The sequence below is a fragment of the Manacus vitellinus genome, unplaced genomic scaffold, assembly GCF_001715985.3.
Source record: "Manacus vitellinus isolate BGI_N305 unplaced genomic scaffold, ASM171598v3 scaffold_1_pilon, whole genome shotgun sequence".
Taxonomy (NCBI): Eukaryota; Metazoa; Chordata; class Aves; order Passeriformes; family Pipridae; genus Manacus; species Manacus vitellinus.
In genome coordinates, this window is record NW_021939396.1 from 19,152,746 (window position 1) to 19,168,103 (window position 15,358).

At 34.9% G+C, this 15,358-nt stretch overlaps 1 protein-coding gene across 26 annotated transcripts in view; it reads right to left on the minus strand.

Annotated features, from left to right (window-relative positions):
• Positions 1-15,358, minus strand: part of RIMS2 (regulating synaptic membrane exocytosis 2) — a 388,249-nt gene that overhangs the window by 305,492 nt on the left and 67,399 nt on the right. For 10 of the 26 annotated variants that reach the window (XM_018077800.2, XM_025895522.2, XM_025895513.2 and 7 more), the window contains exon 1: positions 6,671-7,221. The exons of the other annotated variants lie outside the window; for them this stretch is intronic. In XM_018077800.2, coding sequence (XP_017933289.1) covers positions 6,671-6,792 — 122 coding nt within the window. In that variant the 5' untranslated portion in view covers positions 6,793-7,221. Of the gene's footprint in view, positions 1-6,670; positions 7,222-15,358 lie in introns of those variants that run through there. 26 annotated transcript variants of the gene reach the window in all.

The window sequence follows — 15,358 nt, forward strand, 5'->3', positions numbered from 1 at the left end:
CAGTGACAGGCAATGGCATGAAGTTGTGTCAGGGTAGATTGAAGTAAGATATGAGGAAAAGGTTCTTCACCCAGGGGCTGGTTGGCACTGGAACAGGCTCACCAGGGAAGGTGGTCAGAGCACCAAGACGGTCTGAGTTCAAGAAGTGTTTGAACAATGTTCTCAGGCACATGGTGTGATTCTTGGGGCTGTCTAAGGCAGGGCCAGGAGCTGGACTTTAATGATCCTTGTGGGTCCCTTCCAACTCAAAATATTCGGTGATTCCATGATTTTTTCACATCCTTGGTAGTGAGTGAAGCAGGACTGGTGAAGAATCTTACCAGGAACTTTTGACCACACAGGTGGGAAAAATGAAATATTTTCTGAATATGAGTCTGACCAGCTACAGTAAACAGTCTGGAGTATTGACTTTGTTGAACACCAATATACCAAACTCTCAGTGGAGGCAGTATGGAGCAGGTTTGCTTAGCACTCATGCCAGTTTTACCAGAGTGACAGCACCCTGAAGAAGAGTAAAATGGATATCTGGGGCTAGTTATTATTCCAGTCACCACAGCTCAATCTATCCTCAAATATACCTATTACCTAGTCAAGGGTTGAGATGAGCAACCTTGATTTCTGGATGTTGGAACATGCGGTTTGCATAAAGTACTGAGTTCTCCTCATTCAATAAATCTCTTAAATACTTCGAGTACACAAAATCATAGTTATTTTTTAATATCATGGCCTCTTCCTTCTTATTCCAGAAAAAGAAGATAATATCCACATCTTATGTGAATGATATGTGGAATGACAGGAATTATCTGATTTATTCAAGACTGAAAAGAGATTATTTTTACATGTTCTGATAGAAAATGTTGTACTTGGTAACTCAAGTATAGCTTAGATTTCTGTTGCTCTCACCCAGGTGAGGAAAAAAAATCAAGTTTTAAGGCATGTTTAATCATTTCCAAATTTAGGATTATTTAAATTTGTGAATTTAACATACTAGCTGAATTGAGATAAATTATCCATCTCTGATCCATCCTCTTTTCTCTTCCTGGTGGGAGGTTAAGATCATATGCCAGCTAGGATTTTATTGCCATCATTGGATAACAGCAGTTCATGCACAATGAGAATAGAGAGAAACCTGTTATGGCTGCAAATATCCACAGCTCTGTGAGATTCATGGAGGAAGCATATGTCACCTTATTAAATCTGTAGCAACTGAGGTGGAAGTAACAGAAGGTATCTCTCTCCAGAGCTGGAAGAGATGGGAAGAGAAATGGTTCTGTAAGGAAATCTTCTACTTTTCTGTCTCTGAAAATATCTATAACAGAATGTCACAGGAATGGTTTTTCCTAGAAATAGGGAGAAAAAAGAAACCCAAAACCCAACAGCTGCCAAGACAGGATGGAACACAGAACTTCTTCTCAGAAAGAAATAGCTTTGGGGCAAGTTAGTATGTTCAGTTGCTTCCTCCAATGGAAATAGAAACATGAGAAGATTTGGAAAATCATGCTACTAGTCCCACTTTGTCCCACAGAAGCAAGTCTGCAGAGAAGCAAGAGTTAGATGCACTTACGTGAGGCCTGAAGAGCACACAGAGTGTTCTATGAGGGACATGTACCAAAGGTGCAGAAAAGACCAAATACACAGCTGTCTGAGTTTCCCTTTGCCCATTATATACAACTTGCTGTCCCAGCTGCCAATCTTCCCCTTGTTTTTATGGAAGTTTATATATATGTGTATGTGTGTGTGTGTGTGTGTGTGTGCGCGCACATAGGGATTCACCTGAATATGACTTATGCCTCTAATTTTAGGAATTAAAAAACATAGAGGATCGTCTGACACGTACAACCTCTCTGAGGTAATAGAGAGATCTAGGACTGAAATTAGCTTAGTTTTGAAATTCTGATTGGGTCTGAGGCAAGACACAAACAGTTAAGAAGAGGAAATAGCTTTGCTATGCCTTTAAGTCATTAAGGGAAAAATACAAAGTAGGAACACAAACAAAATTTCTGGATTTTTTTACCAACATTGCATGTTTTTTAATGAGAAAGCGGGATACTCACTAAAGCAGGATACTATGAAACTAGTACAGAGGTAAAAAGGAGCAGGCATGAAAATCCCAACAAACTTAATTTTTAAAGGTAGCTATAAATAAGCTAGTTTTTGAAACTGAGGAGAGGCAGTTTCAGTTATTATTCAGTTTTGCATGACAGAATATGGACAATATACTCCCAGTTCTAACATCATTATGGTGTTTTCTCCTTGGCTACTAGGCTAGTAATATTTGAAAATGCAACATTCTCTTAGAATATTAGCAAACCTCTTGCTTTGTTGAACCAATACAGAGTCAGAAAAAAAACCTTCTCAAATCTATTCTACAGAAATATCTTGACAAAATTTTTTTCCAACAAAGAACAGAATATTATCTTTTCCCTTCAATGTCAAAGTAATCATTACTTGCACCATGAAAAACAACAATTGCCTGTGCCAGTAATTCTTGATATCATGTGATGGCTTCATTATAAAATGGAGCATTAGTAAATAGCTACTAGGTATATTTAGAAAAGAAAGCAGAAAATTAAATAATTAAAATAAATCATATGTTTCTGCTAAAATTATATTTTCAATGTATATATCTGGTTTCACAAACAGGCTCTGGGTATTCTAGCAACCTGCTGAAAATCAGTGTATTTATATACAAGACGCTTACCAAGGAATTAAAAACATAAAAATTCTTAAGAGACTTTAAAAATATTGGGGTTTAATTTAATGAAAGAAAGTACAATTTGGGGTTTTTTAACTAAGTGTGTCTAATTTCAAAACGTGGACAATTCCTAAGTCTCTGTTATACATAGAATTCTTGAAGAACCTTTGTACTGTTTTTGGGCTGAATATGTCAGTTATCTTATGCCCCTGTGTGGCCAACCTAAACAACAAACTCTCTTTCACATAGCTGCAACAAAAAAAAGTAGCAATACGTTATGTGAGAAACCAAGTTTAGGTAAATCCACTGTTTTTCATTCTCTGAGAAAAGCTTTTAATATATACTGCAATGGCAAAATTGGACTGATACTCCTCTGTACAGTTTTATCAATTTTAGTTACAAAAGATACTTGCCATTATGCAGTGATGTGTTAATCTGAATATTGCCCAAAGCAATTGTGACTTCTCGAAGCATGTTGCTACAAATAGAGCATCTGACAGCACAGTATTTGTACACTAAACACTAAATGAAGAATGGCAATCAGAAAATCCAGCTTATCTCATTACTAAAGGTTTTTAAAACATTTTTAAACTATATTTCATAGTCTTTTGTTATTTGAAAGAAAAGTATGTCACTGAAAGTTATCAGACAATTTTAGACTTCAAAAAGCTGAAGCTCCTTTGGATGTTGCTTTGAAACTCGGATATAATGTAAGCATATACTGTGTTTTCAGAAGAGGTCTCCTGATTTCTTTTCCCAGACACATGAAAAATTTATTCCACTAACTAGCTATTTGCCAAATGCTAGGAATGAAAAACAGTTCTTATGGCTTCTCAACATGAGGTAATTCTAAGCATTTTTCAAAAGAAAGTAACTTATGACACAGGAAATAGCACCACAGTCACCAACACAGGTGAAATACAATTTTGATGTAAAATCATAGCTCTTACTGCTTCAGCTGGCTGGAGCTGAAATGTCAGAAAGAACTGTGTAAGAACAAGAGGGAGGCCCAGTAAAGCAGTTCTCTCTTTTACACTCTCAACAGTATCTTACAGGACAGTGCTGCCCTATACCCGGCAAAAGAACTCAAGTGCAATATTCCTCCAACAGAAGCTGTTTGGAGAGGATAACTAAACCCATTTAAATGGTAAAATCAATCTAATTCACAAGGAGCTTAATATTATTTGGATCCTCCCACATCAGTTACTGCAATGAAAAAACTATGCAAATAAGAACCCGACTCATATATGGTTTCTATGGGAAATTATGAAAAACAGTTTAATTCCTGGCAATGTTTGGTATAATATCAGAAAGTGAAGCCCAAGATATCTGTTTTTCCTGCAACAAAATCTCAGCATATCTAAAACTTTCAGAAGAACTGAAGAACAAGAACTCCAAGAACAGACGATGTGAAAATTAGGAGGAATGTATATTCAGTTACAGTTATATGTATACTTCCTCATTTCCTATGACTTTCTGTTTTACATTCCATTATCACTGTACTATTTGTATCCATTAACCTGTTTTCTTCACATTATTACTTTGTGTAAGCAGCAGTTAATCATTCCATGTGTAATGTCAGCTGTTATCTTTCTGGACTATGACTTGTACCTTTTAGATATAAAAACAGAAAAAAAAAACCTTAAAAAAAAATAATAATTTCTTTTTAGTCTGAAAAAATACAGAACTTTGAAGACCAAAGAGACAGACTGCATTATACCTCATCAAAGCAGAATCTCTTCCATGCTGTAGGTATTTATGTTTTCTTTACCACAGTTCTGAAACATCAACTCTTAATGCATGAACAATTAGTTTTTAGCAAGTGCATTAGATTAATTGTGCAAAACTTTAAGAGAAAAATCTAACTATAATATACAGGACATTGATTTAATTACAAAAATACAACAGATTTTTTTTAAAATCAGTAAGACAATAAAAAGACTAGCTTCTGAAATAAATGCAAGCGAGACTTTTTAGTGACTACTTAATAGATGACTCCTTCAAAATCATTTTATCAAGCTCAAATTTAAAATACTGTTACTTATTCAGAAGAGGGAATCTTTTTACTCAATAACTTAAAAAACTTTCACCTAACTTTAGTGTCAGAAGACAGAGAAAGCATGTCTCAGTCTTTCCCAATTACTGCTGCATATTGTTAAAAATTGCACATTCTCGAGGCTGAAAGCATTGATACCTAGAAAAACACTATACTGCTCCTTATAACAACGGAACTATTCTCATCCTAAATAAGACAGCCCATGCTAAGTAGGAGGCTCAATTTCCTAACAATGCTTTCTTGTTTGCCAGTCTCCTAGGATAAATATACTTCTAATCTCAGGCACATCAAATGCAATAAAACAGTTCTCTAATGTCTTTTGATTTGAAGCTGCAGCTTTTGCCCGAGTCTACAAGCAAAATACACACCGAAAAGCACGATGCACATCTACCTGTAAAATAATTAACAAAAAACATGCACCTTGATCTACAAAAAGCATGCACTTTGATCTGCAAATGCAGATCCAGAGAAGCAGAGAAGCAGGACTGGGATGGGAGCTGATTAGAACAGTTGCTAAGGGCTTTGTTGGTTGCTGCAGGCCTGAAACTATGCACTTGGAAATATGCACAGTTTTACAATCACAGCTGATAATACATAAATTATTGCTCCATTTTGTAGAGCTTCAAAGATTTCACAGTACAGCAAAGGGATATAAGAAAAATCTCCTTGAATACAGATTTCATATATATCTAAAAATATCTTAATTCATAACAGTAACTATGATTGCTAAAGCTACCTCCATAATTTTGCATGCCTAATTAGAAATTCATAAACAAGATAACAAAACTTGAAAACAGTAACATTAAATAAATATTAAAATATTTTTAAAGGAAACATCAGTAGTAAGGGAGGGAATCCTTACCAAAAAAATCTGGGAAATAAAATTATAACAGTTTTCTGAAGTATTAAGTGCAAATATCACTGTATTTAAGAAATAATATCCCATTTAAAAGGGATTTCTCCCACAGATACAGAGAAGATGATTAAAATGCTGGATATAGTCACTGCAATATTACTTCCACTGTTTTTCCAGAATGTTTCCATCAGTGCACTATCTTTATAGAAAACTACAGGATTCTTATTCTCCCTGACCTGCACTCCCACTCTTTCAGATGAAATTCTTAATAATTTTTACTGTTAATATTTAACAGAAGTATGAAAAAGTTCTAAACATCAGTACCATATATGTTTACTGAATAATGCCACAGAAATGAGGTATTATTAATTCAGTTTACCCCCTCAAAAATCCTAAGAAACCAGTTCAATAACTGTCTCACACGGATAAACAACTACTTTGCCCTATCATTTCTAATTTCCACAAAACAACAGCTATTCACAAAAGGATAGCCTACAGAGCTGACTGACCTGCTGCAAAGCGTCCACTGATCAACTATAATTTGACTAGTTAAAAAGATTATTGAAAAGCATCACATGCAGAATCTAAGTCTTCTAAAAATAAGGAACTGCTTTCTGCCTATTTTGCAAAAGGTATGCAGAACTACTAATTTGCATCTTCCAATAAATTATGTATGGTTAAACAGATATCTCTGAGCATTTAATCTTTTCACTGCCATATCCACATAGAAATCATTTTATCTGACAAATTTGTTTATGAATATTTAATATGCTTTAAGGATTACAGCTAATAATGCTACCTTCTAATGGCAGCTAATGTACTTGGAAGATACATAACCATCTTAAATATTTTATTCTATCTTTGCTGGTTTTATTTCTGCAGACTGAGTTCTCACGTAAATCCTTACATAAAACATAAAAACACTAACAGACTCACTGCTACCATAAAAATGTTAATACCTAGGAGTGCAATTATAAAAGTACCCCATTGAAAAGCATGCAAATAGATTACCATCAGTATAAGAATAGAAATGATAAAGCAAAAATGTTTCATTTCTACTCACCTAGTGTTGTTCAACGTTTGTCCAAAAAGATCATTTTGTAAAATATTTGGAGGGGATGAGAAAACCCCATGAAAATGAGATAAAACAGAATTGCAGACCTGGCGCAGTGTCTCAAATTGCATTTTCTCTCTTTCTTTCTCTTCTATTTTTCTTCACCACCTGTCTTAAAAGTCATCTATTTTGTACACACCATCAAATACAAATATGCCAATCAAGTTCCATATTTCTCCTGATCTCTGTAAAAACTGTGCCTAAATGAGCAGGGGCTGATAGTTAATTGTACAGTCATTATTCTTCTAATTCAGTCGTAGAAGATTTAGTACCCGTGCGGCTTTCTCCCGACTGTAGCAAGAATTCTAAACAGCAGTAAGCTTTTTGGGCATTCCCAGCTGAAGTGTGAAGCTGAGCTGCTTTCATGTACTCTACTCATATTTCTCTAAGCCTATTAAAAACACGCAGTGAATAGATGCTGTCGTCAGGAGTTTCAGCACATCTGGCTGCCAGCAATAAAATCTCAGAAGTAAAAAAAATGAGGACAAGGCATCCTCACACTGTTACTACTGTCTAAGAGGAGGAGGATTTCTGCATCTTCCCCTCCTCCTTCCCTCCCCTGGAAAAATGACTAATATCCGTGACCATGTATGTAGAATTTTTAATTTATTTTTTTATATACAAAGGCAGCTCTAAAGGGCAGAAAGACCACTCTAAAAATATTATTCATATAATAAACAACATGTAGCACTGAGACTGTAACAATAGACCTTTTGCCTCGTATCTGAAAAGCTATAATATACCTCACATGAGATAACAGGTTTTTCACTGCAACCATTTAAAGGTAATATGAATTCATGACTGAAGCAAACAGTATACATTCTATACATAACCACTCTGTCAGGTGCTGTACATACAGCATCAAGGCAATGATTTATTACACAAATTTGAACCGTTACTAAAAGGAGTGGCTGCATTACACATATGCACTGCATTTCAAAATGAGAAGTCTTCAGTGTCTTTCAAAAGTTTATTGCACTGAATCAGCCATGATAGAACCGAGAAAAATCGATCACTTCTTAGGATGTTCCAAACCTGCCTACTTCCAGGAAAACCCACTATCTTAGGAGCCTGTGTACCAGTACACATAAAGTATAGGATGTCAAAGAGCAAGAAGCAGAATCAGTCGTCTAATGGAACACAGAGATTTTGCAACATAATATGCACTGTGAATACCACTAAATGTACAGAAAATAAGTGGTTCTGACTACAAAACATTTTTCCTTTCTTTTTCTTTCAATGCTTGTGCCAGAGGATGACATTATATAACAGTACAGAATATATTCTATCACTGTCAAATTGAAAAACAACAATTAAAAAGGTTTTCTTTATAATATCTCATTTTCTATCCACAGCTTTTAACATCTTAGCACTAATTACAAAATCTCCAAATAAACCAACATAAAAGGAGGGTCATTATTAAAGCTCTTCCACTGAAAGCAATTTTAATCCCAAATGATGTGGGAATAAGCAACCTTTCAGCTAATTAAAGTGTTGTATTTATGTGCTCAGAAGGGAGAAGCCATCCAGGCTTCTTTGGCCAGAAGGATGGCAACTATTTTCAAAAAAAAAAAAAAAATAAGAACAAATTAATCTCCAGGCCCCTCTAAAAGAGACATATAGGACTCATTACTAACACCTATTTTAACTTTTTTTTAATTGTGAAAATATCACTAATAAAGCTGTTTGCAAATCTCATATGAAACCCTAAAAATTACTAAACAAAACAGTTTTTAATACCTGTTTTTATATCTATAGCATACTGTGCATTATGGAAGCATTTGTTTTTGAGTAATTTATTACAATTTGCAGTAAAAAGTACTAGGCTATATGTATGTCAAAGCTGGTAACTGTTGAGATCCTGGAGTAGGAACGGATCAGTACTTATGGTTATCTTGCTATAATAAAATGGAAAAAATAATACTTGGAAAACACATTACTTATGTTACGGAGAATTCATGTTTGTCATACAAAAAAAATTTGCCTTTACATTTATTCCATCAGAAAAGACAAATTTTTTGTATCTGCTCCAAGAAACAGAGGATCACAAAGGATTCAAGTCAGTCCAATCAGTATAATATCCAACACTTAAGAGTTCAGAGACAGTGTTGACCATGGAGTAGGTACAAGACCAATATTTGATCATATATTTCAAGTGCATCACCATTTTGTTGTGTGTCGTACAAATGGTCATCACAGCCTAAATGCTCCTGCAGTTGCAGCCAAGTTCTGAAAATTTGACATTCACCCTTCTATGTCTTCATTTTCAGATATTTAAAATGGAAATTGGGGCATACAATCTTTTTTTTTTTGTAAAATTGTTCTAAAACTACTGACAAAATGGGATACATATTTGAAACTTTTAATTTTTTATTTAATTTTGGGGTAAGAAATGAAGAATACTGTGCAGATATTCATGCATATAAAACCTTTCATAGGGAAAAAAATAAAAATAAAATAATAAATTTAAGGGCAAAAACTCTATACTTGCTACTAGCAGAAAATTCAACTATAATGGCAGGGGGGTTGTGCAAATACACATTTTTTTTTGACACCTAGAATTTTCATCAAGATTGAATTTCCTCTTGACCAGAAAAGCTGTTTTTTATTATTATACCAAAAAATGAATGGTACAGAAAAAAGTATAATTGCCATTCTTTCCTGACCCTTCTAACACTCTCCAAGAGACCCTTTAGCCAATAGAAAATTCCTTCTTGTAATTAATGTAGACTTCTTACTAAGACCTATTTTTAGTTATTTCCACCTTTTCCAAAATATAATTGTTTGGCTGAGAAGAAACAAGGAAGTAAAGAGACCTAACAGGAAGAGGCTGTACATGGAATGAAGGAGCACGAGCAGAGTAGGCTCTGCCCACTGAAGTATATCTCTTTTAAAAACGAGGATGGAACTGACAATCAAAAGAAGAACAATCTTGGATTCAATTCCATTCTAATCTACTGGTATGTAAGTATAGCTTGATGGAAAAGCAAAAGAAAATGAGTCACTTGAAGTTTGGGGATAATAGTGGGATTTTTTTAAATGTACAGAAAGCCAAACCTCTATGTTTTGTTCATCGAGATACTAAATAAAATTGGGTGATTAATAGCACATAAGTACCTGTAATGCAGCACCACTGCTCTTCAATATGCCCTCATCAAAGCATTTAGCTCAATATTGATGATGAAAAAATTTTGACTGTTGAAGTATATTCATTATGAAAAGAAAAAACATCTGAACAAATGATTTCCAGACAGGTAAGTAAACAACAGTGGTCTCACACATTGGATGATGTTATATTATTACAGTTTACAGGACTACTCATTTTGGCTTAGATTAGCAAACTGGTGCTCCAAGGTGGGACATGATTTTAAGGGACTAACACAAATTACACTGAAAGATGGACATTTCACTTCACTACTGCAAGTGAAATGCAACGAGACTTTCTTTAGAAGTAAAGTACACACTCATTTGTATTTCCTTACATCAATGTTCAAAGGTTTATGTTCACAAAAGAAGTTTAGCAACTAAGGCAAAATCTACAATTGTAAATTTAATCACATAAGAATCATAGCAGTCATAGAAGCCCATTCTGAATATCTAATATAGGAAATAATAAAGAGAGACATAAAGTCCCTATCCAAAAAGATAAAAATACCTAGATCCAGGCTACAGGTAAGCATCAGTCTCTGTCTAAGAATTGGAATAATGAATCCTCTCCTTGAGCTGGTGCCTGAGCATCATTCAAAATGCATTGTTCTTTCTATTACAGGTAGTTTGGCAGGTAGAACAGTGTCAGGGAACATGCAAAACTGAGTCCCAAGATTCTCTTCTAGCTTCCTAAAATATGACCATGAAGCATATCCTCATCAATACCTTCTTGGTTATTCCAAAGGGACTTTGTCTTTGCTGTTGATGCTGTTCTCTCTCCCGTAAAATATTAAATATGGAGAGAACTATTTAATTCACTGAGTTAAACATTAATTGAGAATGGGAAAGTGATACTGATTTTATTCCCTGGTAGTCAGGTCACAGATCTACAATGGAAGATATAGAAATTCCACCTAAGAGACCAAACCTTGTTACAGATAATACCCACTACCAAAGTATAGTAAAGTAAAAAAAGGTTCATTCACAAGTTCGACCACCAAATACTGTTTTTTCTTTCTTGTGTTTTATTCTGAGTATCTTCCATAATGTCTTTGTTTCTTTGCTTTAATTTTTGAGGTATTCAATCCATATTCATATAAATCTTTTCAGTGTCCTCCTTCATTTTTCTCCCATATAGCCATTTAATAGTAATCTTTCTCTCCTTTTAGCCTAAGTTACACATTTTAAGCCAACGATATGAGACTTCGAAACCTGGACAGTCTGTTTATCCATTTTTTGTTCCATATTACCATCTATCACCATGACTAATATGCTTGATGAGACTGGTTAATTCCATAGGGCATAAATATTTAAATAGTTGAATTCTAGCAAGCTGTGTGAAAATCAGCATCATCATAGAAGAAGAAAGACCCAAGTCAGTGCACATAGAGGAAGAGGAGGTAGAACTGAGCCATTACCCATTAACTTTAACAGTAGAAAGACAGTCAGAATATGGTCACTAAATAGCCACACCATTGCCATCTAAAGTTTGACAAACTATCAAAAGTGATAGGAAAAGGTGTTTAACTTATTGTGATCCACCACCACATCACAGAAGATATAGGATAGAAAAACATGAGACACCATTATTGATTCTAGAGCTCATGGAACTACCTCCCTGTTATATTTAACTCCCTCATTCTTCAGTTTCCATTAGACTTGCTGTTAGTGGTATTCCACGCACAAAGGACTCACAAAAGTTCATCTCCTGCTCCACCAGCAGTAATACAAAGTGATGAAATAATAAGAATTTATCTTAGAATGAGCTTCAAAAAAAACAGATAATCATCACAAACCTTGTAGGTATATTATCTCTTAAATATTTTAGGAAACAAAGCTTAAGTGATCTGGTTCAGATTGCAGGTAAAAATAATGTCAGTGGTCCCCACAAGAAGTGTGAACCCCAAAGCCTTCTCTTACTTGCTGTGTTTAGGATGTTAGAGTTTTGCCGTTCCTAAGTCTGTTGAGCTACATTCCTTGTAGCATCAACTGTTTAGTAGCCTAATTCCAGTGAAATCAGGGATAACACTGCATGCCAACAGTGCCTGGATCAAGGCCCAAAAGCGCAGTTCAACACTGTGCCTCTAGCACGTTTCCAAATACTGGAACTGCTCTGGTGCCAGTGGCAGCAGTCTGTGCACCATTCCTCAGTCACAAAGACACCCAGCAAGTGCAACAACACTCAAAAAGGTTGAGGATGCTCTGATTAATCTACTTGCATTGAGAATAAAATACAAAGATAAGCTATGAGTATACCTTTAGATAAAATACAAAGATAAGCTATGAGTATACCTTTGGCACCTTAGAATCTGGATATTCCCCTCTCTGAAAATTCGCAGTGTCATCAATACAGAGGGGAGAAAAGGGAAGTAACTGTCTACTTTTTAATGAAAGACAAAATTAAGCTTGACATGTATAGATTCCCAAGAAAGTCAAGGAGTCCAGAGCACATCAGCCCAAAAGGCCAAGCCTTGATGGGAAATTCCAGATCAGCTTTGGACTTTCTAAGCAGAAAAGTGCCGACTGTCCTTAATTAGGTCTGCTGAAGTTCTGTGAGGACACAAAACAACTCATTCACTGCATCTCATCATGGTGTAAGAAAATTTAAGAAACAATCATGACCCATGGATCAATATGGCTTTAAAACTTTCTAAAATGTGGCAAGGAAGTTAAACATGAGATTTTGCCGGCAAATTTACTAGTTTGCAAAGAATACATTTTACATATTAAATACTTGGAAACTGAGATTTTATCTTTTTTTGACCAGTTACTGCTTAATTAAATTCTAAATCTATGAAAGGAAACAATGAAGACTTGTGAAATTTAAATGGCAGATGACTTGCTATAAATAATTTTAGCGATAAAAAACTCAGATAACACAATGGTAGGTCTGATTTTGTTCCTGACGCAGATAATATGAAATGTGCCATATGTTCACTTGGGAAATCCTACTGTTAGGCCTGGTGTGAACACATATGGAAACTGGCACTGACCACACAAATTGCGCATTTCAGGATGAGTAAGACAGAGGAAAAAACAAATAAATTGGACAAGGGAAATAGGAAAAATATAACATAAAAACCTTTTGTTATTAATTATGATAGACTATACCACAACAGCACTAATTCTCAAAATGAATCAGTAAGTGTGCCTCAGAACAGGGTATACCTCCCAGTATAATTATTTTTAAGCTATCTTTAACATGAATAACTTTGACTTATTGGTTAATTTCCTTAGCTTAATATAGATATGGCTTCTCAAACCTCTCTGCGGAATTCTCTTTAACATATTAGCTGAAAGGCAACATGGGAAATTTTATTTAAATATGACAAGACATAGAATAGTTGAAAATAATTACATGAAATGTTTAATTTTAATTGTTTCTCTTATCTCTGTCCTTCTCATGCTTCTGAATATTACACAATATATACAACTTGCTTGGTCTGCAATAAAACTCCAGTGCCTAGTTCTGCCTTACTTGCTAGATCTGGGTATTTCTGACTATTCCTTGCTTAGGGAAGTCCATGCTTAAAAATAAAGACATTATTGATGTTAGGCAAATTTAGAAGTTGAACTTTGATTGTTTAAACTTAATAACAAAGACTTTCAGATTCATCCCACCTAAATACAGATGACTAAGGAGTGTAGTTTAAAAGGCTAGCCCCCTTTTTCTTCCTGTATAATTAATAGAGAGAAAGAGGAATATGTGGGGGAAAAAAGTCATGTGACCCAAAATTGCATGAGTGCCCAAAAATAGGTTTAATGAAGTGTTCTTATGCTTGTCTAAGTTCCTTATTTAGGATGTAGAAATATAACTCTGTGGTTGCATTTCTATTGTTGGATCTGAGAACACTTTCCAGTTCCTGTCTTGGCTGTGTTCTGACACCATATCAGAAAAAAGTCCAGGTGTGCTCATTCTCTCCCTCTTTCCTACTCTTGCATTTTCCCCACATATAACACAGGTATTTTATGGATCTGCATGGTTTCTAGCAAAATTCCTATTGATGGCAGATATCACATATAGAAAAGAAGCCCTAAAATCTAGGGATATTAATTTTTTTAATCACTACCCTGACCTAAGGCATAATTTACATGAAGAGATACTGGGGCAGAAACTGCATTTGGCAAACCAAAAGCCAACCTATTTGTCTACTAAATGTACAAACTACTTCTTCAACCTGCAAAAGCATGATTCTATTTTGTACTAAAATAATTCATACATGCTACTAATTTTGTTTCATGTCTGTGGGACTGGTCAGCTTCCTACAGGAGAAATAAATCTGTTTTTCTCCACAAAAAAATGGCTGGATTTTCTGGGTCAAGTAACGATCCCATAATCAGTTCTCCATTTTCCTCAGAGTGTCTGATAGTTTAGTGCAATGGCTAGGCATCCTAAAATTCTAGTATGAATATATACATTTGTCCACATTCATACATGGGGTATATAATATATAAAAATATTCCTAGAAGTATTAAAGGAATACTATTGAGGTGGAAGAATCAGGCAATCAGAGTTAGAAAAAAAAACCTGAGACTTCATTGCCCTCACTAAAGGAATAGCTGCATTATCCAACAACAGGAAGCTGCTATACACTGGTTGAAGCAAAGGAGTCCGTGTAATACACTGATACAAAAGGCTCACTATGCAGTAGGTGCTGCACCCTGCAGAACACGTGCTTTAGAGGAGTGTATTTCAACCAATTTTACCTCCAGCTGACTTACAATCAATTGATATTCTTTGCACCTCATTACAGTACATGAATCCTGCTTTATGCCTCATTTGCAGTTCTGGATGGTTCACCAATGAGATGTGTCTCACTAGTCAAGAACTGCTGGCCTAGAACAGAGATTGGATTGATTTTTGAAACAATGCACTGAAAACTTCATCTGCTACAAAAGAGATTTCTGTTCTTCACTTTGATCAAAAGTGATCATTTGTCACCTTTCAAAAAAACTAAAAGGTGATTTAAAATACTAAAGTATTATGCATGATTAATAATGTAAAATAGTAAAAACAGAAGCTGAAAACCTATGCACTAGCACTTTTCAGGTATCAGTCGTTCCTCTCATCCTCAGGATGACATATTCAAGGTACAAGTTGATTTCCTAAGTGTTCACAGACAGTTTCTACTTAGATCTCTTATTCTCCAAGTTATAGAAATTTATGAAAGGACATGGTTAGCCCAAAAGTTTCAGCAAAATGTAAAATTCTACAACAGTCCACCAATGACTACCAACAATGTAAATGCACCTACCATAGTAATGATTCCAATATACACACTCAGATAGAGAATGATTTCTTCATGAAATACACAGTTATCCTTTTTAAATGAGAGCCTTTACATAAATGCTTTTTGGGAGAGCAGGTTGATAATAAAGCTCCTTGTTATGTAAAGAAAGTAACAGTTACATTGATATTGAAATCTATGATGGTTATACATTGCAGAAACTGGCTCTCATTCACAGTGAATTTGGGAGTTTAATTAATTT